This window comes from Mirounga angustirostris, unplaced genomic scaffold (assembly GCF_029215605.1).
Source record: "Mirounga angustirostris isolate CCGP_5_RB_7025 unplaced genomic scaffold, mMirAng1.0.hap1 SCAF_3, whole genome shotgun sequence".
NCBI classification, from domain to species: Eukaryota; Metazoa; Chordata; class Mammalia; order Carnivora; family Phocidae; genus Mirounga; species Mirounga angustirostris.
In genome coordinates this window covers 64,026,048-64,053,353 of record NW_026991711.1, presented here as the reverse complement: position 1 = coordinate 64,053,353, position 27,306 = coordinate 64,026,048, and the positions used below count along the sequence as shown (strand labels likewise).

Genomic DNA, 27,306 nt, shown 5'->3' with positions numbered 1-27,306 from the left:
AAGTCTAGCATTTCTGGTAATTGTTGGGAAACAATGTGAATATGTTCACATTCATGCATGGGCAGGGCTTCCTGAGCAAAACATGGCATGGCTGTTAAAAGATGTCTGAATGGCAAATAAGCCTGGGAAGTTAAATATAGAGACTTTCTGAGAGATTTGGAAACATCTCCCCTGGAGCCATCTGCTTAGATTCTAAGGATAATAAAACTAGGGACCTTTGCCTCCCCTAAGAGAGTTTATTTACTTTAGAAAGTTAAGGTCTTTCTCTTTCTCTGGTGCCCAGCTGCACTATACCAGCTCTGAGATTCCGATTTTCCCAGTTCCCCTCCTGTGGTACCAGCTCCTGTATGCAAAGGGTACAGCAGGCTCTCATCTGTTGCCCTGTGGGGAACTGAAGGGTGGGGGACCAATGTGAAGATTGTTATGTAAGTCAATAATTGGTCTGTTCTCTGATCCAGAAATCTCATCTTCTGTCAGGATTCAATAGAGATATAAACATTTAGTAATTATCTCTTGATGTCATTCTTTGAAGGTTTGCTTTTTAATTTTTCTCCTGTCCTTCACGTATATATTTCACTTTGGTTTTTAAACATAGGCATGGATTTTACAGAGCAATTTTTAAAATTCTTACAAACTTCAGCGTTCTTTGAACTTGGAGAGAAAAACTGTAATTCTTCAGTTTTAAATGTATTTTCCAAACCCTATTGTTAGGTATTAAAAGCTTAACTTGAATTTACAATTTCTCGTTGGCTCTGTTTTCTAAAACTTCTTCACAGAATCTATGTTCATTTTTTAATCTCTGCATGTCTGCCTCCGGCCATTCGTGATGCCGCTTCTCGGGATCCCTTGCCGGTCACTCTTTCTCACTTGCTCCTTAAATACTGACTTTGCTTCACAAGCCTCTTCTCCTTCTGTCTACTCCCCCTGCAGGTTTTCAGTGATCTCAGCTGTCTGCTATGGGCTGATGACGCCCAGTCCTCCAACTCCAGCCGGACGTCTCCCTTTACGGTCATATTCTCTATTCTATTGCCTCATTTACGTGTCCACACAGATATCTCCCAGGCATCTCACCCCACAGGCCAGAATTGGGACTCATGATCTGTTCCTCCTCAAACTCTCTCTCCATTTATGCTCCCTGATCTTAGTGAGTGGCAGCAAATCACCCAAAGCAGAATTTGAGGTTGAGAGTCTTCATTGGTATCCTCACTGGTTAGAAAAGATCCTCTGGAGATGCCTGGGTGGCTTAGTCAGTTAAGTGTCTGCCTTTGGCTCAGGTCAGGATCCCGGGGTCTTGGGATCGAGCCCTATGTCAGGCTCCTTGCTCAGAGAGGAGGCTGCTTCCCTCTGCCTGCCACTCCCCCTGCTTGTGCTCTCTCTCTCTTTCTTAAAATAAATAAATAAAACCTTAAAAAAAGATTCCCCTATTTCCCTCAGAAATTATTATAATAGCCTCCTAATTGCTCTACCTACACTGGACCTTATTTCTATAATCACCTGTTTCCTCCAGAATCATCGTTTAAAAAGGCCAGACCACCTCATATCTTGTTTCATGTTCTCCAAGGATTCTGCGATGTTCTTGAGATGAAATTCGTTTTCCAACATGTCACATGAAGCCTCTGGAATCTGGGTCCTGACTTCTTTTTGAGATTGACCTGCCGTTTGCACTGTTTGGTACTTAATGCTCTGGCTCAAACCTTTAGTACTGGTCATTCCCCAAATTACTTCACATTCTCACCAAAATTCCTTTCTATGAATATCAGTCTCTTTGTCTAGAATGGATTTAAGTTCTAATTATTTTGATTCTTCAGCTGTTAGTTATTCATTAAATATATGCTGAGTGCCTACTCTGTGTTAGACACCATCTTCAGGGTTCCCAGTGGTAAGCAAATAAAATACAGTTTATGTCATATGAGCTTATTATATAGTGAAAAAACAGCCATTAAATAAAAAATGCTCATCGTTCCCTTGACAGGTACTCTTTGACCACAGAGGAGTGGACACTAGGGTCCTGTTGACCGGAGCTGGTATTTCCATGTCATAGAATAATCCTTGAAAGGAAAAGACCAAGTATGTTATTACACTTGAATTAAAATAATTAATTTTTAAAAAAAGGTAAGAGAAAGATCACGAGCTACTGTATACCTTGAAGCCTTCCTAGGGCCATCAATTCCTGCCTTCCTCTTTCTTTCAAGTATTTGCTTTTCAGTAAAATATACTACAGTATGGTTTTGCTCTATGCCTGCATTTTTACTCAGATTTTTTTTTAAAGAGACTCACTCATTGCACACCTCTATAAGAGAATATTCAACCTTGGATTACCTGTCAGTTTCCCATGGAGGGAGCTCTGTCTAATGCGTTTTAGGAACTGGGCATCTAATAGAGTGTTTCAGAGATGATAGGAAGTCGAAAAGCTTTCTAGGGTGAAGAATCATAGACATATTCAAATGCATGGTTGTTGGAAAAGATGAATCATTTGTAGAAATGTGAGTATCTTAACATAGCTGGAATATGGAGAGTTTGGGGATAGTGATGACTCTAAGAGGAAGCTGGAGCCAGGTCAGGAATATCTTAGCAGAAGTGTTAAGAGAGGAAGATGAACTGAATCATGATACTGGTTTATTTATATCCTCTATAGTCTCTGATGCATACTTAGAAAACTCAAGCAATCAATAAGCATGAATAAAAAATTAAATTGATACAACTGAAAATATTTGCCATATGAGAGTAAACAGAAAATGTGTATTGGTTTTAATGTTTGATTTCTATGGTGAAAACCTTTCCCATTCTACAAATTGGTTAAATAATGAAGTAGTGAAAGACAATAATAAGGCATAGGATTTTCTCCTGTGATAGATAATACTAAATTAAACATTTAGGATTTAAATCTCTACAGAGCTCTGTGCTATAAGATTAAAGAATATTTAGTGAAAATTCCCTAATTTGGAGAGTTCATTGCAGTTACAACATTTGTGAAATGGAAACAATATTTGCCTTTTGTCTAGCTGATAAGCATAGGAGAGTTCAATGAGGTATTTACTCAGAAATATTTAGAAGAAAGGTACTATGAACAATTCCATCATGACTGTTAAAATAAATGTTCTTATCCATAATGATTTTAATTTTTGAAATATTATTTATATCACACAGTGGAATAGGCGTAAGAATTTAATCATTACTGCCAAATGACTAAAGATAAATATGAGACAAGTTGTACATATAGAAAAGGACGGGGTAATATTTACGAGAAAACCAGTCCTAATGAAGATAAAGTAACATTTTATAAGCGTGCCCAGGCATCAACAAGCTCTGGATTAACTAATATTTCATATGTAGTGAGAAGAGGAAATGGTCAACAAACTTCTTCAAGGATTAAGAGCAAATGAAAAAAAAAAAAAAACGCTTACAATTCATGAGCTGTGAAATGTCCATGAATCAAGGTATTTAAGGAACTACCTCAAAGCCTTTCATGTAAGGAGGAGAATAGTGAAGTCACATATACTTTTGTACTGTCTTTGGCTGTACGATATAATGCTATTGTGTGGTACATAAAAATTAGAAACAATACCGAGTGTTTATATTAAGCTCTACTTATGACATTAAATGTGTTTGTTAATGTAATCCTTGCAAACATTCTATAGGTGATTATTAGTGTCATTTTACACATGAGAAAGTTGAGGTATAGATTAAGTAACTTGTCCCAAATCACACAGGTAGGAAGTGGTAAAAGTGGTACTCAGATCAAGTACAGATCAGAGCTCAACCCATGGCCTTAGTTAGAAAGACCCTTTGGTGTGTGTGTGTGTGTGTGTGTGTGTGTGTGTGTGTGTGTGTTTAAAATCACCTCTAGGTGAATAAATTACAAAAGGATAAATCAATTAAGCAAGTGTGGCCCTTCTGCCAGATCTATTCTAAAAGTTTCTCCCCTTGGATAAATCAGTTTCTGAAAGGTTTCCCTTTTGGGGAATGACAGGTTTTTTTTTGGTCTGGGTCCATGGCTTGGCTGAAAAGACCTAGGGTTGGATTTTTGCTCCCATTTATGCACCTTTGGACTGGAGGTAGAACCTGTACAATCCTACAAAGATCTGAGTTATAACTCCCTGTTAATTTTGCCTGCCCCAGAATAGGCAAACTATTTACCAGGAAGCAGCATCAGGGGATTCCATCTACCTCATGTTTCATAATTAATAAATCACCAATTTTGTGGCTCTTCTTTCCTAATTTTTGTTTTCAAATCCAGCCCTCCAACAGCTTCCCCTATGTTCATTTCTCTACTTCAGGCATTCATTATCATTTGACTAGTTCTCTGCTCACATCTCATTAATGCCCCTCTTTATTAATAGAGCAAATCCCACATTCTATAGCAGAATGTGAAAAGTCTTTCTTATCCTCTCCTCTCCCCAGTTTACTGGATCATTTCTCTTAGATATCGGCCTCCTTTATACACTCAGACTTTTTTGCACATTGTGCCTTTTCTCTCTGGAATGCTCACGCACATTCACGAACCCAATGGATGCCCACCGGCTCTGTCTTCCAGGACACCTCCAGGAGAGTTTAGTTCCTTCTTTGTGCTACCTCAGTCCCTGTTGTAGAGTTTATTGTATGGGAAGGTTCTGAAACTGATCTGCATGTCACTTTCCTCCACCTGAGTGTGAACTGCTTGAAGGCAGGGGATTTATCCCAGGCATCTTTGCACTCTCAGAAAACAGATGAAATCCTGGTTTGTTAGTGTGCTGCCAGAAATGCTTACTGATTGATTCACATAATGGTTGTTTGCCTTATTTACAGCACAGTCTATTTTTGTACACAAATATGGCATCTTTTCCAGAAATAGTAACTTACAAATTAACTAAAAATTAGCATGAAAAATTGAATGATAAATAAAAAAGAAGGTAAGGAAGGGTGAGTCAACAAGTCGGCATTCCAGGCTCCCAAAGTAAGTGTTCTTTTGATTATTCTCATCATTCAACAGGTAATAACACTGGGGCCGACATTAAATAACTTGCCCCAAATCATACAGGTTTCACGTGGTAAAGGCGAGTGTGAATCCAGAGCTCAAACTTTTTTCAACTGACATAAAGTAAATGAAGGGACATAATAAAGACATTTAAAAAGGCAAGTCCAATGGGCTCATAGTATATGAAGAAGGAGGAGGGCATAGGAGTAAAAGAGAAAGAAGAAAAATTAATAATGCATGTTTATTCTATAGCAGGCACTTTAATTATGTCAGCTTATTTGCTGCTCATACCAACAGCACAAGGTAAAAATTATTAGTCTCCTTATTTTATAGATGCGGCACAGAGAGGCAGAGAAACAGGTCAATTTCAGATAACTAGTAAGTGATGGAGGAAGGAAGTGAGCCCAGAAAACACTACCCACCAAACTCCCCCCCCCCGCAACTCAAGTTTTAGTCATACAAACTAATCACTCAGAAAGAACATTCCACACTTTACATTTACAATCATAGCTGAAATCCTATGACCACAGTGCATAAACAAACTGTATTTCTTGAGATTCCATGTTATTTACATCATTGTCATCTGAGGTAATTCCTGTGCCTTTCCATCTCCTCTTTACCCCTTTACCCCTTTACTCCTTCTTCATCACATGGGGTGGGTGAGTTGAATTTTAAACATAATTTTTCCTTGTTGTAGTATAAGGGAGAATGTTTACATTTTAATATTAAAATAGATGTTGCACATGAAGAACTTACAACTTTTTAAGAAAATTCAAATTCCATACCTAAAACTGAGACAAAAAAATCCACAAGTATTCATTAATTTATGTAACTGTACCCACCACATACCAGAGTTCTTATATTAAATGTATACTAAATGTATATTAAATGTCCATATATTAAAATGTATATGTACTATATGTAAACACCATATAAATGTAATATATAAAAATATTCTGTATCTTAATATAAATATTGTATATAAAATATGAGAAGTTCTTTTTGATATCAATCTCATACTTCTCTTAGCTGTTGAACAGAATTATACAGTCCAGTATCATTCAATGTGTCTTCCTTAGATCAGCTACAACAGCATCGTCTGATGAATTTGGTACAAATGCAAATTTAGGATCCTCCCTAATATTCCTACTTTAGAGTTTCTGGGGATGGAGAAAGGGAATCGCCTTCCAGGTGATTCTTTTGCACTTGAAAGTTTGAGAACGGCTACAGTCCTATAACACCAGAATTTTATATTCGTATGGGGCCACAAAAAAAGCAGATATATTACTTTCTCATAGAGAGATGGATAAAACAACTTTATAGATATACTTAAGGATCATTACAAAGAAAATAGGAATTGGACAGATATACACTTAACAAGAGACTGCCCATCTCCTACATAGATGCATAACATCCTTGGTTAAGACAGTACCTTCTGCTCTCTTAAGGTCGTCAAGGGCATTAACCTCAATGCAGGTAGGAAAAATTACCAAATTATCATTTTATTCTTAAAATATAGCTTGCTTTACGTGAAATTGGTAGGCAATGTTCTTTCCTAATGTTTTGGTGAGTGCTGGCAACATTTTAACTGAACAAATTCTAGAAACTATGGCCTTTCCAACTTTGGGCATTTTTGACCCTGACAGAACTGAATACTGCACTAAGATACTCAGGCGGCTATTTTAAGAACTAGACGAAATGGACATGAGTTCACCTACATGGTAGTATTTTCTAGATCAGATCGTTAAATTGCATGAATTATTCATGTAAAGCCCAATTAGACACTCTTTATTTTTTACTAATACAGTAATCATTTTGAAATAATTTTTTTAAAAAAGGAGAGGAAAGGAAAGAGGGAAAAAGAAAGGCAATAAGGAGATAATACTTTGGTTTGAAAAATATCCCCCAAAGTACAAAATAATAATTTTAAATGACATTTGTCACTGCAGAGCAAAAATGTTTTACATAAATTCTGTGGTTTGGAAAAGACTGATATTGTACAAAATCTGGGGGAGTGATGGGTGTATGAGATTTCAGGCACTGTCATGTTGAATGGGATGAGGAGAAAAATTATATTCTGCTCTAATTATATCAAACTATATTAGTTTGAGCTGAAACAATTCAATGCTTTGAAAGAGTAATATTTTGATCTATGTAATGTTATCGGTTAGTATAACTGATAAAAATAGATTTTGGTTGCCAAAATTTAAACAGTGTTTAAGGTAGAATTTCATTAGAAATGGAAAGGATTAGAAATGAGAGCAACTACTGTGAGTGATTTTGAGGCATCATTCAATTTAGATGCAACTAAAATGGGTGACAACTTCAAATTGTGAAATTTGTTTTATGACTATAAATTGGGTATTATCTATGTATTTTATACCCATCTATCAATAAAGTCATGAGGAGGTGAATATAACATATACATAATGCTGTAGGTAACATTATTAGTAAAATTAATAGCAATCAAAGGTGTATCAGTATTTATCAGAACTTATGCTTTACCAACAATATAAACAATAGTTACCTTTATAAATGCAACAATTTTCAAAGAGATTGTTGCCAAATATAAGGAATTCATCACAAAATCCATTAGATTCCACCAATCATGGATGTAATCTTGAAGTCCACCATCCCACATTTGTTTAATTTCTCCCCATATAAAACCTGAAATTACAGAAAGATTCATCGTAAGTGTGATTTTCAATCAAATTACTAAAAATAGAGATATGCAACTTAAAAATTATAGAATCTCAGAGCTGCAAGAGACTTTATTGTTTCACTACATGAAACATCTCTTTTTAAAGACAGTAATATTCAGTCTCAGCCACACTTTAAAACTTACAGGACACTGAGCTAATTGTAGAGAATGCTCTTAGGGCTGTTTCCCTTTCTTTTATTCATTTGATACATTCATAAGAAGGTGCAATTTTTGAATCAGCTGTAATTTCTCTGTAACTATATATTTTTCTCATGGAAAATATGGTAACACTTACTTATAAACAAATACTTAAAGACATATTTCCTCCAGAGTTGGAATGACTCAAAGATTCATGAAAAAACAGTGTATCTGGTGAACATAACTGTCTTAATTCCATCAAGCAGGTACTTTGTTTTGCTTTTGTAAACAGTTAGCAACTTCAGGGATCTGATTTCAGTTCTGGACACAAAACGGTTATAACATGCATGATGTTTCATAAGAAGACCTTATATCTAGCAATAGCTTTGAGACTACATCCAGAGAAAACAAAAATCCCTTTCTTTTATAATGGTCATATTTTTAATAGGAAATGTTTTAATTTTCAAATTCTAGGAAGTACTTATAAAATATCACTATGTATCATTCTATTTCCATAATCTTATTAAAATTTTATAAATCTAATTTTCGGGCCCAATGATGAAAGAGAGAGATATTAAAGGGTGTAGAATCAGGAAATAGTAAAAGAATACATATGATTTCATAACTACATTAACATAAGCAAATAAGATGACTCTATTAAGATAATAATAATCTGGAATGTCAAATGTGTAGCACAGTGTTTCACATCTGTCTTGCACTAAAAGCCAGAAAAAAATCAGATTTACTATAAAACCATAAACTCTCATGGGCCTATCAAAGAAATGGGAAACCAAAGAGTCTATACTTCTGAGGACAGCAGCTTCCTCCAAAGAGAGCCTCAGGGTGAACATTCACTCCCCCATGGCAGAGCTGCAGGCGTAAGAGACAAAGGCATCATGCAAGAGAGTAAGAGGATTTCAGAAAAACTTTTAAATAAACTTCTAAAGGCTGAGTCTGAGCTAGCACAAGAAAGTAGAACCCCTGGGACACAGACACAGGGGAGTCTCCAGCTCCTTGCGTGCTCTTTTGCATAGAGTACTCCTCTTCCTTAGGGAGCACAACACATGAGCCCTATGGGAGAAGCGCGAAACAGTCCTGGGCCGAGGGTTTACACCAGTGTTATTCGTGGTTTCCTACCACAGGCGGGAGGTCAGGAAAGTCTCTTCTGCACGTGACCTGCAAAGTGTCACTGCCGTAAGTAGTAAGGTATGGAGCATTGAGAACCTCCATCCCTAATGCCCGGGCATCGTCCTATGGAAGTCACCTAGGGTGACTTCTAGGGTCACCTAGACCAGGACAACAGAGGATCTGCCTGTCTCATATCACCGGGCCAACAAACACAAAGTAACAATCAGAAGCTGACAGCCACTGGAGGAGTGGCAAGAGCATGGAGAGAGAACCCCTCTGAGGCACAGGTGCACAGAGGAGGCCAAAAGGTGTGGGTGGAGCAGGAATTCGGAGAATAACCCTCTTTCCTACTTGTCTTAGTCAGTTGAGGCCACTGTAGCAAAGTATCGCAGAGTGGGTGTCTTAAAACCACCAAACTTTATTTTTCATACTTCTGAAGGTTGCAAGTTTATGATCACGGTCTCAGCACAGTCAAGCTCTGGTGAGAACCCTTTTCTATGTTGTAGATACTGACTTCTCTTTCTCTCCTCACATGGCAGAAATAGAGCAACCTAGCTCTCTGGACTCTTTGTAGAAGGGCATTTATCTCATTCATGAGGGCTCCACCCTCATGACCTAAAACGCCTCTCAAAGTCTGCACCTCCAAATGCCATCACCTTGGGGGTTAGGATTTCAATATGTGAATTTGGAGGGGACACAGACATGCAGTCCCTAACACCACCCGAAGCAGGGTATATGGCGCTTTGAAAATATTTGTAGCAACGAAACTCAAACCCGGCTCAGCTCCTGACTACATTGCCTCAAATTCCTGCATGATGTTCTCGTGGAAGAAAATGGCATGTCCATTTTCGGGCATCAATGCTATGTACTTCTGTCTGGCCTTCTGCACAGGCAGACGTGCTGTCTCCAAATACACACATGCAGGCACACTGGTACATCATATTCAGAATGTTTTTAAAAAGATAAAGAAAAAATATTGATGGCATCAGGAGTGGGGGTGGGGTGGAAATAAAAGACACATGGCATTCAAAGGAAGAAATCAAAGACTGACATCAAACTTGTTGTCTGGAACTATGTAAGACAGGTGACATTATTACAGTGCTGAAAGAAAAGAGAAAAATAAAAGTTTACCCAGAACTCTATACACGGCACAAATAACTCTAATAAATGAGGGTGATTGAAACAACGTTTTTTCAGACAATCAAACACTCAGCTTATTGCCACGAGACCCATGCTACAAGAATTGCTGAAGGGATATATTTTAGGCCGAAGGCATATGATACTGAAAAAAAATAGGTTTGTAAAAAGAAATGAAAACCTATATCCAGGAATGGTTAAAAAGAAAATAAATGTAAAAGATATTTTTTCTTTTTGAATTGCTCTAACAGATAATTGACGCCTAAAGCAAAAACAGTAGCAAAGAATTGTGGTTTATAACATATATAACATATGGAAAGTAAAATGACAACATTAGCACAGAAGATGAGAGAGAGGAATTAGAAACATACTAACATAAAGTTCTTATGCTACATGTCAACAAAATAAATATTATGTGAAGTTAGACTGTGACAAATTAAAAGTTTATATTGTAAACCTTAGGGCATTCTCTTAAAATATTTTTAAATGTAGGGGTGCCTGGGTGGCTCACTTGATTGAGCATCTGACTCTTGATCTCAGCTCAGGTCTTGATCTCAGGGTCATGAGTTCAAGCCCCGTGTTGGGCTCCATGCTGGAGTGGAGCCTACTTAAAAAAAAAAAAAAAAAAAAAAAATATATATATATATATATATATATATATATATACACATGTATATATACACACACACAAATATATATATACACACACATATATATACATAATTAAATGTATAAAGAGCCAGAAATGTAAATAAACATGAAATTATGAATAATTTGACAACAGGCAGAAAAAAGGGAAAGTGCAACAAAGAACAGAGTCAATAGGAAAAACAATAGTAATGGGGTAGATTTCAAATCCATCAATATTAATAATTCCATTGAATAAAATGTATGGTCTTAAAAAATGTATAGTCTAAACACACCAATTTAAAGACAGAGATGGTCGTATATAAAAATGCAAAACACAACTATATTACAATTCATCAACAGGTTAAAAATAAAAGAATAATAAAGACACTATGAAATAATCAAAAGAAAGCTAAAAAAAAAAAAAGGAAGGTGGATTGGCTGTATTAATATAACTAGATATATTTCAAAAGAAAGAATGTTACCAGGTAGGTAAAGGGATATGACTAACATAAGGATGAAAAGGCCAACTCACTGAGAAGGCAGAACAATCCTAAATATGAATGCAGCTAACAACATAACCTTGTAATGCAACATGCCATAATTAAAATCGAAACAACAAAGAGAGAAAGGTATAAATATAGTTAGATGGAGACCTTAGTATTCCTCTCTGTAGAACCCGTAGGCAGAAGTTTGGTAGGAATATAGGAATTCTGAACAACACCATCAACAACCTGACAATGGCAGAATACACTTTTTTCAAGTGCGTGCATATGTAGTATTCACCAAGAAAGACTATATCATGGGCTATAAAACAAATCTTAACATGTTTATACAAATGGAAATCATACAAAATGTGTTCTATGACAACATAATAAACAAAAAATCAATAACAAAATGTATTTGGAAAATCCCCAAATATTTTGCAATTAAACAACATACTTCAAATAACCCTTGGTCAAAGAGGAATTTGCAGAATAATTAGAAAATATTTTGAAACTGAAAATGAAAATAGATCCAAAAAAATAAAATCCATGTTGCAGCTAACATAGCACTTAGAGTGGAATCTATAGGTTTAAAGACTTTATTAGAAAAGAATAAAAGTCTCAGTGATCTTAGCTTCAACTATGACACTATGAAAAGAAAAGCAAACATGTTAAGCCCAAAACAAGCAGAAGAAATAAAAGAGATAAGAGCAGAAGGCAATAAATTTTAAAACATAAACCTTGAGAAAAATCCACAAAAACAGAATCTAGTTCTCTGAAATGATCAGTACAACGGATAAAACTCTAGCCGGAATGGTCAAGAAAAAAAGAGGGAAGATACAAATGATCAATATCAGAAATGGAAGAAGGGGCATCAATACAGATCTTATGACATTATAAGGAAAACAAGTGAATAAAATGAACAACTTGATACCCATAACTTTCACAACTTAAATGAATTGAACACTTTCCCTGAAAGACACTAACTTCTAATCTCAACTCAAGGGTAAAAAGAGTAACCTGAATTGTCCTATACTTATTAAAGTATTATGAATTCATAGTTAAAAACCTTCCACCAAAGAAAAATTCAGGTCCAGTTGCTTTATGGTGAATTTTACCAAACATTTAAGGAAAAAATAATACTAGTGCTAAAAACACAAGCAACAAACACTTAATACAAGACGAAAAAACATCCAAGAGGCAAGCAAGTGTTATTCTGATAAAAAAAAGTCCGACAAAAATAATACAATCAAAGAAAACTACGCACTAATAACTTTTATAAATATGCACAAAAATCCTCAACAAATATTAATTAGTAAATTAAATAGAGCAATATATAAAATTGATAATAACTGTTTTTCCCAGGAATCAAGACTGTTTCAACATTTAAGAACCAATCAATGTGATTTATGCTATCCACAGTCTACTGGGGAAAAAAGATCTCAAAAGATGCCATAAATGCATTTGAGAAAATTCAACATCCATGCATAATAAAAACTGGCAAAGTATGAATAGAAGGGTAATTTCTTGATTTGATAAGGGACATCTATAAAAATATACAACAACCATCATGTTTATTTTGCAGAGGGCCAGAGAGTATGTAAGTTAGGCTTTGCAGTAAATGAATGGGTGTGGCCGTGTTACAATAAAACTATTTATAAAAACTGTCAACGGGCGCCTGGGTGGCACAGTCTGTTGGTTAGGCATCCAACTCTTGATTTCGGTTCAGGTCGGGATCTCAGTCAGAGTCCTGGGATCCAGCCTGCATGGGGCTCAGGCTCAGCGGGGAGTCTGCTTGGGATTTCTCTCCCTCTGCCCCTCCCCTTGTTTTTGTGTATGCGCTCTCTCTCTTTCAAATAAATAACATAAATCTTAAAAAAAAAAAAAAAACTGTCCAAGGGTCATATTTTCCTGCTGGGCCATAGTTTGCCAGCCCTTGTCTAGTATCTTGATTGTGGTGGTAGTACATGATTGTGTGTGTTTGTCAATGTTTTATATCTCTGTGCCCTGAAAAAAAAAAAAAAGTAATGCTACAACTTGAAGGCAGCAAAAATGATGAGAGATTGATGTTGACAAGTGGAGATAGGGATAGATTAAAAATAAAGAAATATAATAAATATCTAATATATCATAAATATAATAAATATAATAAAATATCAACTGTGATATATTGTTGATAGGTATGTTTGAAAATTCTCATAATAAAACTTTGGGAAGAAATAAAGGTGAATTAGACTTTAATAGTCTATCATCATTTAATGAAGGCTAGAAATGGTTATTTATTATTATTTAAAAAAATTTTTTTAAATTTTAAGTTAGATTTAAATGAATAACCTAGGTAAGGACTGATTTCGGTTGAACTAATTTTAATGTGCACTTTTAAAAGGTTTTATATAAATTCCAGTTAGTTAACATGCAGTGTGATATTAATTTCAGGTGTACAATATAGTGATTCAACACTTCCATTCATCACCCACTGCCCATCACGTCAAGTGCCCTCCTTAATCCCCGTCACCTATTTCATCCATCCCCCACCCACCTCCTCTCTGGTAACAATCAGTGTGTTCTCTATAGTTAAGAGTCTGTTCTAACTTCAGACTCTTAACTATGTGTGCATTTTAAAGTCTGCTGTAGACCCTGCTTTATTCTGGATTTGGTGTTTCTATTCTAGCTTCTCCTCTGAGGGTTCTTTCAGAAAGAAATCTCTCTTGGGAGCTCAGATAACATAGGGACTTAACTGGGGCGAAGATAATGATCACTGCCTCCATATTGAAGAAAGGAATATAACAGACCTGAGTAGGATATGATGGTCTGATTTTAGACCTTGTGGGAAACTTACAATTTATATTATCCAGTGAAGAATAGGTACACTTGAACCCATTTCCTCCCTCCATTCTATGGTGCTTTTTCCTACTGAGCCTGGGGACAGTCTCAGAAGCCAACACACAACCACAACCTACATAAGAAAAACTAAGGCCAAAAGAGGCAGCTTACTGCTGCACTACCAGCTGAGAAAGAAACCAGAACTCAAGCTCCTTAGGCAGTGCTCTTAGGCAACGTTTTCTTATTTCTGAGATTTCACAGTGTGGCTTATTTGTTTTGTTTCATTTGAAACTTTGCCATTTCCCAGAGATGAGAAGATGTGTGCACTGCAATCATTAATTGAACAAATGCATTTCAAGTGAATTTTCACCAGAGATAAGAATTTGACTATATCAGGTGAGTGGGGTGCTAGGCTCAGCTCAACTGGTAATCAGCTTTGTAATCTTAGACAAGAGTGTTCTAGTGCTCATTACCTCATTTCAAAAGAAGAGAGGTTTGGATTATACACGGAAACCTACATATAGAATCAACAATCATACAAATCTTACCATCTACTGCAATGGTATGAATAGCCAGACATTACTTCTTCCTGTCTGGATTATCAAATTTTACTAGAATCAGTCATTACAATAGCTTCCATGAAAGACTAAAAACTGTTTTGTATCAGAGGACACAGACTTGCTTTGGCCTGCCCCCAAAAGCACAAATTGGATCTTTGATATGAAAATTATAGAGAGAAACCTTCTTGCCCAATGTAAGGGAGAATTCTCTGGCAATCAGAGTTGTTCCAAAACTGAAATGGATCACCCTGTGGGATCAAGACTCCAATCCAAAGCCTGGAATGTCTTCCATCACTCAGGCTCCTGAGAAATTCTAGAAGTAGGTGCAAACCTGTTCCATCTGATCTCTAAAGGGCATTCCAATTCTATGAATTCGTGATTCTATTGTTTTCAAATTTGTATGTATTATAAAATGAAACATATTTTAAATACCTGCTAACTAACCAGAGTGTTTATATCTTATTTCCCTTTATTGATAAATTGTTAGCTCTCTCCTAGCTTCTATGAAACTGGAAAGCCAAATGTGATTATTAATAGCTACCAAAATAGGTAACTTCAAATATTTTATGGATAATTATGTAAGGGAATAAAGAAGCTATGGGAAAACAGTTATAAAGAACTAGTTAGGAGCTTAGTACAAAGCAACATTTTAACCTGGAGCTCTTTAATATCTGAGCAGACTCTGTTCCTATTAGATGGGTTCAAGAAGATGGTACTTTCATTGGAGGCTTGGGCTAGATGACCTCTAAGGTTTTCTAAGAAGGGGAACAGCAAACACAATTCAGAGATATTACAGTTCCTTTGGAGTTCAAAGAGTAGGCATTAAATCTGACTTTCCGGATCACACAAAAAAAATTCTTTCACTTCTGACCTTTGTAAGTCACAGCTGTGTGGGAAAAACAGAGATCTGATGAAACTGAGTGTTCACACCATCATTTTTTAACCTGAGCTGTAAATAAGACGGTCAGTCAGTATTTGTTGGCTAGTGGGGTTTGGGGTCTTGTTGTTTTAGAACACCAGAATGGAGTAGCACTTGCTAGAGCTCTAGTCACCGCATACGTGTTTGGTAGCTATTGATTTCTATTTCTTATGAGCACGTTAGTGAAATACCAAGCTTCCTCTGCTCTGGCAACATTCACTGAAATTTTTGAAGAAACAAGCCTTTAGAAAAGCTAGAGGGTGCTATTAACGGGCTGAAATATGCATCCAGATCAACTATTCCTGGTAAGTAGTCTGAAGAGAACAAAGTGTCAGGGAGCCTCTGTCACAAAATGTTTGTCCTGTTCCCACAATGGGAACATTTCAAAATTGCTCTCTGCTGTTTATAAACATGACATGATTTCTCAGAGTCACAGTGGAGGTCTAATTACAAGCATGGATGTCAAGACTGTGGGGACCAGCAAAGGAATGATCATAGTGCAAATGAGTCAGAGAACTTCCTTTGAAAGATATTTGTGGATGCCTGGAAGTCTTTAGCATTTTTTTCCCCTACCTTTCCCATAACAATTTTCGTCAGGGCTACTTGAGTGTCCGATTATATCCTATCGTGTGAAGAAGGCTGTGAGGTTAAGATGAGGTAGGCAGACCTCAGATGCCACATTTAACAGCCCCAGTTTCAGATGAGAAGTGTGTAATTCTGTGAACAGACCTCTTGTCTTGTTCTTTCTCGCTGTCGGTATTTACACAAAGGATAAATAACTCCAAACAAAGAGTGAGTCACCTTTTCACCTAGGGCAACCTCCAAGGGCTTGTTATGGCAGCCCAAGAGCTAGTTGAGGGCTCTGACCTTGGAAGTCTCTTCAAAGAACACTGAGTTCTATGCCATGGCACCAAATCAACGGAGATAAAAAGAACAAAAAGAATTCCTCCCTGCTGTAGGTGTTTCTTTTATTTATTTTTTTTCTCCCCAAATCAGGGAACAAAAAAGTGGTCTCTGGTGAAAATTTTGCTTTTGCTTAGAAAAATCTAAATGTAGTTATTTTACTCGGTAGAGACTCACATTCTGCTGGACCCCCAAAACGTGCCAAGTTAAGGGGCAGCTTCTATCCTCTCAGTGTTATACTTAAAACCCAAACAGAGATAAAGAGCGCCCACTATCTACTTTCTGAAGACAGCTTACCTGCCCTCTAGAGCTTATAAAGAGGCATTAGGACCATATCTGTTACCAACCTCCTGGCTCTCCAACCCCATAGTCTATAATGACTTGGAGTAAGTGGCAAGAGAGCCATGAGGTCAAGGTCATACAGTTTTTGTGCTAATTGGGATACCAGATGGATAGACGAAGGTGATGGCTCATCAGCACTACCACCTTCCTAAATCAAGTGAGGAAGACTCAGAAAAATCCCTCATAAATTTGGGGGAATTCTACCAGGAAAAACTGGCATCTCAATCCCTGCTGGAGTGTCTGCTCAGGCAATCGGCTCACTCCTCTCTCCCTGGGTCTAGCTCGTCAGGGACAACAGATAGTGTGTTCTGGCCATAAGGTAGCTAGCCGCAGCCTGACCTCCTGCCATGACATGAGGCAAGGTTTTGTGATGCTCTCGGGGAGTGAGTGCTTATCACAGGAAGAAGCCAAGCTTTAGCAGTCATGCCCTTCTGTCCTTGCCAGGGTCACAGGACCCCAAAAGGAGCCAACTACTGGTTACAAGAGTTGAGGGACTGGAAGATGTCAGGCAGAGCTGTATTGTGCTTCCAGAGAACTATGCAGTGTGGAGGTACACAAGACCCTGTAGAGAACACTCATGCACTCATCAGGAGAGTCATGAGTCATGCCCTGTCATACTGGCTACACAGTATTAGCCTGGGATGCACAACCAACAGGAAAGAGCAGTGACTGGGGTTCCAGTGAAGTCATGAAGACTTGTAACTTTTCTTGTCATCCCTCTTCCCTACAGCCACCAAAGAGAACATGAACAGTTTGTGTCCCTCTTTTCATTCCAGAGTTGGGGTTGAAGGATGAGCAAATGATGGACAATTCTAGGTTCTCTGAGCTATGGGCCAGGCCTTTGTCAGGAAGAGGAAAGCTTTAAACCGATGATAAGACTCAAGTTTTAAACTGAACTGGGACTACCCTTTTTTTTTTTAAGATTTTATTTATTTATTTGACAGAGAGAGAGAGTGAGAGAGAGAGCACTAGCACAAGGAGGGGGAGAGGCAGAGGGAGAGGGAGAAGCAGACTCCCTGCTGAGCAAGGAGCCCAACACAGGGCTCGATCCCAGGACCCTGGGATCATGACTTGAGCCGAAAGCAGACACTTAACCAACTGAGGCTCTAGGTGCTCCTGGGACTACTTTTTAATAACTTAAAGTTTCAGGAACTTGTATCTACTAGACATATCATCAAGGTACAGGAAAATGATATCTGGTAGAGGGTGCATGGGGAGAGTGATCAGAAGAAGTAAAACCATTTCATGTTTAGATTCTAATGAGTTGAGACTCTTTAATAAAGCTTTTACATGAATACATACTTTGCATGAAATTTTGCTTCCAGAATTGTTTCTCAATTGTTTAAAGACCTCTGGAATATCTGAACTAATCAACCAAAGGGAGAATTCAAAATCTACATTTTTTGTAGAAATTCACAATAATGATGATTTTAGTCAGCTGCCCACACTTCAAGAAACACTGACTTAAAGGGACAGTAAGATATGTAAAAGAATGAAACCGGACAACTTTCTTACCCATACACAAAAATAAACTTAGTATGGATTAAGGACTTAAATGTGAGACCTAAAACCATAAAAATCCTAGAAGAGAGCATAGGCATTAATTTCTCTGACATCAGACATAACATCTTTTTAGATGGCAAAGGAAACAAAAGCAAAAATCAACTATTGGAACTACATCAAAATAAAAAGCTTCTGCACAGCAGAGGAAACAGTCAACAAAACTAAAGACAACCTACTGAATGGAAGAAGATATATGCAAGTGACATATCTGATAAAGGGATAATATCCAAAATATATGAAGAACTTATACATCTCAACACTCCCCCCAAAAAATAATCCAGTTTAAAAATGGGCATAAGACATGAACAGTCATTTCTCCGAAGAAGACGTCCAGATGGCCAACAGACACATGAAAAGATGCTCAATATCACTCATCATCAGGGAAATGCAAGTCAAAACCACAATGAGATATCACCTCACACTTGTCAGAATGGCTAAAATCAAAAACACAAGAAACAACAGGTGTTGGCAAAAATGTGGAGAAAAAGGAACCTTTGTGCACTGTTGGTGGGAATGTGAACTGATGCAGCCACTGTGAAAAACAGTATGGAGGTTCCTCAAAAAATTAAATATAGAATTACCACATTATCCAGTAATTCCTCTACTGGGCATTTGCTTAAAGAATATGAAAAGAGTAATTTGAAAGGACACATGCACCGTTACGTTATGGCACTACTATTTACAGTAGCCATATTATAGAAGCAGCCCAAGCATCCATTGATAGATGAATGGATAAAGAAGATGTGCTCTGTGTGTGCGTGTGCATGTGTGTGTGTGATGGAATATTACTCAGCCATAAAAAATGAAATCTTACCATTTGCAACAACATAGTGGATCTAGAGAGTATAATGCTAAGCAGAAAAGTTAGAGAAAGACAAATATCTTATGATTTCACTCATATGTGGAAATTAAGAATCCTACTCAAATTTGGGGGGCAGTATTTGTGGAGGATAAAGGTTTTAGCTCTGGAATTACACAATGAAGTATGAATCAAGTGGCTAGCATTTGTTAGCTCCTGATCCTGGACAAGTGATCTAACTTCTCTAAGCCTATTCCCTCTCAATGAAATGAGATACAAACAACATTTATTATGAATCAATTAAGTGCAGTTACTATGAAGTTTAGATGAGAACACACATTCAATCATTTATCAGGGTGCCTAACTTCTTAGTTTCTACTATTATTACCGCTGTTACTACTACTGCTATTGCTATTCTGAACTCACGAAAACCACTTCAGTGACCCTCCGTCTCTTAAGCTGACCCTCCCTCATTTAATATCTACTCTTCTTTCCCTATCTTTTGCCCCCATCCCTTGAACCATTTGAATCATGTTGCCAAATACTCTCTCAAAGCGTGCTGATTTCACTTTCGGGGTACCAGATATGTATTGGTCATGACCTAAAATACTTAACCTTCTCTCTGATAAAGAAGTCATTTGGCCAGCAATAGGATGTGCCCAACAATTTAAATCTACATAAATATTTCATTGTTTGAAATCTTACTGTGTTAGTCTTGATAAATTTTGATAAGTCTTAGTAGAGGTGACCTTAAACTTTTTTCCCCCCAGATAAAAAGGAAAATGATGATTATATGTCATACTACAATGATTATCTGGTTTTCTTGAAAATTAAAATGTCTCTTTAAATTAATAAGTGGATCTTCTGCAGCTGTATTTGGGTGTCTATGTGTGTCTGCAGCCCATTTGCTGAGGTGGTTAGAGTATCTTGCCAAGGGAGAGAGTGGGGAGAAACCAGGGACTTATTTCTTATAATTGCAAGAATACCTTTGGGGGGCTATCTGAGAAGATGGGTAATTCAGGAGGGAGGCTGAGAGAATGAGTACCTGAGCCTATTAGTCAAAAGATGTACCTTCTTTTTTTTTTTTTCTTAACATATTGCATTATTTGTTTCAGAGGTACAGATCTGAGATTCAACAGTCTTGCACAATTCACAGCGCTTACCAGAGCACATACCCTCCTCAGTGTCTATCACCCAGTCACCCCATCCCTCCCACCCCACCCCCCACTCCAGCAACCAGGGGAGGGGGGTGGGAGGATGGGTTAGCCTGGTGATGGGTATTGGGGAGGGCACGTTCTGCATGGAGCACTGGGTGTTATGCACAAACAATGAATCATGGAACACTACATCTAGAACTGGTGATGTAATGTATGGGGATTAACATAACAATAAAAAATTTAAAAAAAAGACGTAGAAAAGATGTCAAAAGGAAGAATATACATATATAGAATTGCTTGCCTCTATGAGTCTTTAGCTAGAGGAGAATGTGATCACAAGTTTTCTTTTTCCATTTGCAATTTGGCAGGCCTTATTGAAATGTTCAGATTTGTTAATATCAACCCTTTAAAAGATAAAAATATAAAATAAATCATGGAAATGAAAGGCTGATTTTGTTAGAGAAAAATTGTCAAATAAGTACGTGTTATGGGCAAGATGTATAATCCGGATATTATGAGCAATTCTTAGTTTATGCCTAGGAATTCACTAGAAGCTATTTTTAACAGAGCTCAGATTTCTTCCTATGATACATCTTTTCCTCAGTTCACCCTTCTCCTTATCACGCTCAGCGTGCATAGATTTATATACTATATAATTATGGCATATTCTTAGGCACACACAATATATCAAGTCAAGGCATCAGTCATTTTTCCTTCTCATTGAGAACAAAGTATTTCCTGCTTTATTAACGTGATAGCCTTCATTAATATTCTACTTCTTTGTAAAGTGATGTCAATTTCATGCTTTCTCTTTGCTAAACTGATAACATAAGTCTACCTCTTGATATTTCACACGCATATACATATATGCACACTTTTTTTGCAGGGAATAAGCTATGACACAGATTTGACTGTTACAGTTGAATTACAATGGATTTTGTAGAAAAATCAAAACTGGCTTTGGGGAAGGCCTTAAAAATTAGCATTCGAAAGTTTTTTTCCTCCTATTTTACTCCCTATTAGCTTCAGAAAACAAATGACATCTATTTGAGATAGAACTGCTGCTATAATTTAGATAAATTCTCATTATACATTATAAATATAACATCCTATATTTAGTTTGCATATAAATTCTATGTAAAAGGGAACTTCTGACATGAATATTCATTTCATATCCCTGGTATTCTATGTTAAAAATCAAACCCTGAATAAATTAAGAGCCTCAGGGTCATGGCACAGCAGAGCATAGAAATAACCAGGTCTCTGATCAGGCTCCAGGCTCCTTTTAATCCATTGTCCAGTCTTTCCAATGACACTTTTTCTCAGACACTTGCAACGTATAGCTCTGTCATCAGGCTCATATGCTTGCTTGATAGAACTTTTGTTTTACTTTTTACTCTAGTTTAAATGGGTAATTTGACAGTCTGAGAAGTATATTGGTGTCTATCTGCCAAGAATCTACCTTTCAAGATAGTTCTAACTGAATTATCTGTGATTAGTTTTCTCTTTTGGTTAGGACTGTATCTCAAGATGACTAAATCCTAAATTTGACCCCTGCAGGAGGCTTTTAGATTTCTTTGCTTATATGCTAAAGTTTATCTTGACAGCAGACATCTATAAGATCTCTTGAAGTTGTTTGATGGGAGAAAGAAGGGTCAATAACCTTCAATACAAGAAAGTCTGAAGGAAAAATCATTCAAAAAGTTTTGCAAGAGATGAGTTACAGTGTATCTATGATACCACAGTGGAAGAATACAAGGGTCACTGCAGACTGTTTTCTAAAGATACAAAACTCAATAGACTTCAATTTAAATAGTCAACAGGATGTTGAACTTCCACAGGAAAGATATTGAAAATAACAGGGAAACATTATTCTGCCACTGTACTAAATCACAAGATATCTGGATCTGTCACACCACGTAAGTTCGTATTGTTGAAACACAAAGTTTCTGAAAGAACAGAAATTCCAAAGCAAAACCATACTACTTCTTAAGGAGATATAGGGATCAAGTTGAGAGATTAAGCTTTACAGTTAGAAAAACTTTTCTACTCAGGAAAAGTTAAAATTTATATTAGGAATATATAAAATGAATAAATCAAAAGTCTTTTTGTCAGGATAAAAAAATGGGAGGTATAAAAGTAATCATTTCTCATAAGTTAGGTTATCAGAGGTCTGGGAAACATCCCCTGAAAATGGAAGGCGAGTAAATTTAGTAGGAATGAAAAAGCATTTCTTTACGCAATAAGTAGCTCACAGCGTGACATGCGTTGAAAATCTAAGTCAGTTCAAGAAGACATGCGAAAAACCCCTGCATAGAGCTTCAGTCTATCACTGGAAAAATTGACAGGATGAGGAACACCTTTGTATGCCACTCTTTTCTCTCTAAGTCTTTCAGTCTTGTTATTCCAAATCTAGAACCTCACAACAGAGGGACTGTGAAATGTTTGACCACCTCCTTGGTCAGACCACAGTATTAAATGAGACAAGATGGAAGGCTCATTAATAGAGTTATCGAATCAGACCTGGCCTTTTCCTCTATATCACAACTTTGGTAAAAGGCTATAGCATCCCTACCCTGTTGTCCTTAGCCTTCTCCTCACTTCCCATCCCCTGTCAAAAAAAGACCAATTTTCTCTACCCTAGTAATGATTGCTCCCCAGTACAGGACACTAGGATTCAGTGGGACTCTAAATCTTTAATTTTATTGAGGAAAATATTAAAAAGTCCTGAGAGGTTGTGACCACCCATAATTTAATAGTCTCTCAGTGATAGAACCTGAGCATGTATTCAAATACAGTGAGTTTTCTACAAGAGCCTAATAACGTAGCAGGTACCCCCTTATAGTTATGGATCTAGTAAAACACTTAGAACTCAGTGTCAGATGGGAGGCTCTTAGAATTCATCAGCTTTGATGAATAATATATTGTTTGGACAGATATATTGATATAGAAAATTCTCCAAGCAAGAGGATCATTCATATATATTTTTTATTCTAGAAAATCTCTTTTTATCCTAAAAATTCCCAGATAAATTAACTCCTTGAAGTCAGGATATTTTAAGGAAATGTTGCCTTTAGAAGATATTTCTCTAGGCTGGAATTTTAATTATCACAATTAAATGTGTACCTTATTTAAGCATTCAGCTGTGGTCTGGATATAATTTCTAGCCAACTTTCATGGAAAATTCTGTTACAAGTTTTGCAAGTAGGAGGCAGCCAATGAGTCTTAATTGTACAAGTTACTAAAGGTTTAAAGCTTCTATTTTTTTAATGTTATTTACCATTTTCTGACATTAAGCAACATATCTCATTGTTTATTATCTATCTAGTCCTCTAGTAAAATTGAAGCTTCATAAGGGCAAGTAATTTTTTCTTCTTCTTTTTTTTTTTTTACTTTTGTATCACTATTGCCCCACACTGTACTTACTCTACATATTTTCATTAATTGCATAAAGGAAAAGTCTAGAAATACTATATCTGCTTATGCTTCACTGTGTCTGTAGCATTGTTCAAAATTGAATATTCTGTATTTCATTTGGAGTATCAGAATTTTTAGACATTCCATATAAGTTACCCATATGGGAAATTTAACCCTCTAAACGCTTCTTTGATAATTGTTTCCAATGAATTTTCTATGGAGAAAACTCCATAAAGAACATATTCCTAATGTGAGATATTTAATTTAAAAGGGAATAGGCAGGGTCGTCTTATACTGAATATCAACTGCAATGTCATAATTATTTTATGCAAAAAGAACACAGGTTATCTAAACCTTTCTTCTAATTTAAGCAAAATCACACTTTATTCATATCAGATTAATGAGAATGTACTCTATTTTAAAGGTTGCTTAAGAAGGTGTTTTTTTCCAGTACATTTGTAAAACATATCAAATCTCATTGCTATGAACTTTTTTTAATTGTCAGTACTTAGAGCATTTATAATCTCTAAAATCAAAGAGTATATCTATGTCAGATTGAGATATAGTCCTTTTTTTCCCCTGCTTTTTCCACATTTTATAGTCTCTCCAGTAGCTTTGACAGTTAGGCCAAACTGATCTGAGACTGTGAATCATGAAATTTTCACATATTTTCTAATTACTAAATGATGAGATGGATATGATACCAGAGAGGTTTAAAATGATGGGCTAAATTGGAAAATGTGATTTCTCAGCAAACCACAGTAAGATAGAGGAAAGAATAATTAAAATGTAAATTTTAACTATGGCTACAATAACAAGAAGAGAGGAAAACAAAGCTTTTACCAGCTACTTTAAGGTTTTCTACCTTACCAAGATTTGTTGCAGATCCCAAAATATTTTTCTTTCTATGGAAAGAACAGAGACATTGGAGGATGTCATAGTGTTTAATATCCTATTATTTTGATTGAATATATAATTTCGAAGATAAACTTAATGGATTGATTTTAAAGAATGGTTATAGTTACTTTATGTATAGAATCACTAGTTCTGCAGAGTGATTTATATTTGTCTTTTAGAAGGTGTATCTATTAAGAAAATTAGAATGATCAGTGATATATAGCCAATGAGAAATGTTGAAAGTCTTTAAAAGACAAGCACACAAACAAAAAACCCAGAAAATCATTCATGGGATGTGAAGTCATTGAAATCACAAATCCTAAAACCTATGGTTACATTTCATAGGCTGCATCTGGGGGCAAGTCCCCCAAAACTTGCAAGGCATTCATTTAGCTTTGGGGATTAGGCTTTGGAGCTACAATGGTCAGGACCGGTTTTAAGTATGCCTACGTCCAAAACTTTAATGGCTATTCTTTTCTGGGCAACGAAATTCCATGGCAGCAACACGTTTTTATTATATTTTCTATAGTAACACATTTACCCAGGACCCACGGTAAAATCATCCACTCGACGATGGTTGGTGGTGGACCTTGCCTGTTCAAGTCTGACCTGTCGATGTGCTGAGAGGCAAGCAGCAGCAGGAACAAAAAAGTCAAATAGGACGCTGTATGGCAGATGAACTTGATAAATGGCTTTCTGATGAACAGTCCCAGTGGGCTTTTAGGAGCTATAAGGTAGCACACAGAGAAGACAGGAAAAAGAAGTCCTATGATGAAACACGTCACCATCTTCACTGCCCAGTGCCGTCTCCTCCAGCCTGGGAACTCATCGTACCAGCGAGATGCAAGCAGTTGTTGACAATTGGGCTGAGCAACAAACTAAACAGAAAGGAAAGGAAAAGGAAGAGTCAGTGTCACGTGCAGTGGCTTCAGTTCATCAGTAAGACCACAAATTTATCTTTGGGGCGCCTGGGTGGCTCAGTTGGTTAAGCGCCTGCCTTTGGCTCAGGTCATGATCCTGGAGGCCCTGGATCGAGTCCCGCATCGGGCTCCCTGCTCGGCAGGGAGTCTGCTTCTCCTTCTGACCCTCCCCACCCTCATGTGCTCTCTCTCTCTCTCATTCTCTCTGTCTCAAATAAATAAACAAAATCTTAAAAAAAAAAAAAAAAAAGACCACAAATTTATCTTTAAAAGTGGAAGTCCTGTTTTAGATAATTTTATACTGGGTGCCTGATTGGCTCAGTCGGTAGAGTGTGTGACTCTCGATCTTAGGGTTGTGAACTTGAGCCCCACATTGGGGGTAAAGATTACTTAAAAGAATAAAATCTATAAAAAATAATAATTTTATAGTTAATAATAAAGTCCTTTAAATCATTTATTTAACATTTTCTACCCAAGGCATAGTGCTATGTGCTTAGCCAGATGTGACAGAAATTTTACTTACTCAAGTACATTGAGTAAGTAAAAATACAGCTGGAGAACACGAATATTCATAGGACACATTGATAAGTGAGCAAAGTTATGTACAAAGGCACAAACATATACATACATATACAAGAACTGTGATATATATATGGCATAAGAAAAGATGTTAATGGTGTTTTTTTTCTCAGATTACTGGTTATTTTCTAGTAATGGCATTATACTAGATTTTCATTTTATATTTGGGTGTACTTTTAACATTTTCTGATAAACACCTACTACTTTCATCATTAGAAAAAGTAAATATACTTTCAATTAGGTTGAGGCAATAAGAAAAACATACATGAAAGCAAATTAGTATTACCAGAATTTTGATCATCATAGCTGAATTTGGTGGAAATAGAACAGATACTTTGCTGGGCGCCTGGGTGGCTCAGTCGTTAAGCGTCTGAACTTCGGCTCAGGTCATGATCCTGGGGTCCTGGGATCGAGTCCCACATCGGGCTCCCTGCTCGGCAGGAAGCCTGCCTCTCCCTCTCCCACTCTCCCTGCTTGTGTTCCTGCTCTAGCTATCTCTCTCTCTGTCAAATAAATAAATAAAATCTTAAAAAAAAAAAAAAAACAGATACTTTGCCTAAGTATAATCAATTACCATATACCAAACATTTCACAAACATAACATCATTTTATCCTGACAACATGTTGGAGATATGGTATAGAACTTACTCTCTTTTAAGGATGAGGATTGAGGGTGTTACAAGAAGTTAGTCAATTTACTCAAGGTTACATATCTAGTAAATGATAAAATATTAGACTAACTGGTCCAGGATTTTTTTTTTTTTTTCTGCACACTACCTTTCTCACTGGGACTGACAGCTAGGCATTATATAAATTCAGAGGGAGTTATTTCTTCCAGACGGAATTGTCCAAGAACACTTCCGAGTAGATGTGGGCTCTGAAGGGGCAGATTTGTATAAGCAGAGAAGAGAGGGAAAGGCAGTTAAGGTAAGGTATGGTGGGAGAGAGAACATATGCCAGCAAGAAGTGTTTAAGGGATGCCCTATGGGCAGTTTGACTGCAGTAGAAGCTTTAGTTTCTTGTAAGGGACTTGGGAAAGTTCTATTGGCATCATATTTCTTTTTCAGCCTTAGCCTGTGTGGATCTCCTTTAGACAAGACTTTGCCCTTACTCTTTTCTGATGGTAAGCAAGCAAAAAATCCTGGAGTTCACATAAAGAGCCTTGATTATCGCAAACTAAAAGCTGTTTGAGAGTGAAAAGAGAGACAAGATGATTGACTAAAAGAGCAATTCAATAGTTGAGCTGTGCAAACATAT

General features: G+C 36.8%; 1 protein-coding gene across 5 annotated transcripts in view; it reads right to left on the bottom strand.

Moving 5' to 3' along the window:
- The window catches only part of TRPC4 (transient receptor potential cation channel subfamily C member 4), a 192,597-nt gene that overhangs the window by 34,318 nt on the left and 130,973 nt on the right, over nucleotides 1-27,306 (bottom strand). For all 5 annotated transcript variants that reach the window (XM_064586163.1, XM_064586167.1, XM_064586166.1 and 2 more), the window contains 2 exons: nucleotides 25,092-25,428; nucleotides 7,482-7,621 (listed from right to left, as the gene is read on the bottom strand). In XM_064586163.1, coding sequence (XP_064442233.1) covers nucleotides 7,482-7,621; nucleotides 25,092-25,428 — 477 coding nt within the window. The remainder of the gene's footprint in view (nucleotides 1-7,481; nucleotides 7,622-25,091; nucleotides 25,429-27,306) is intronic.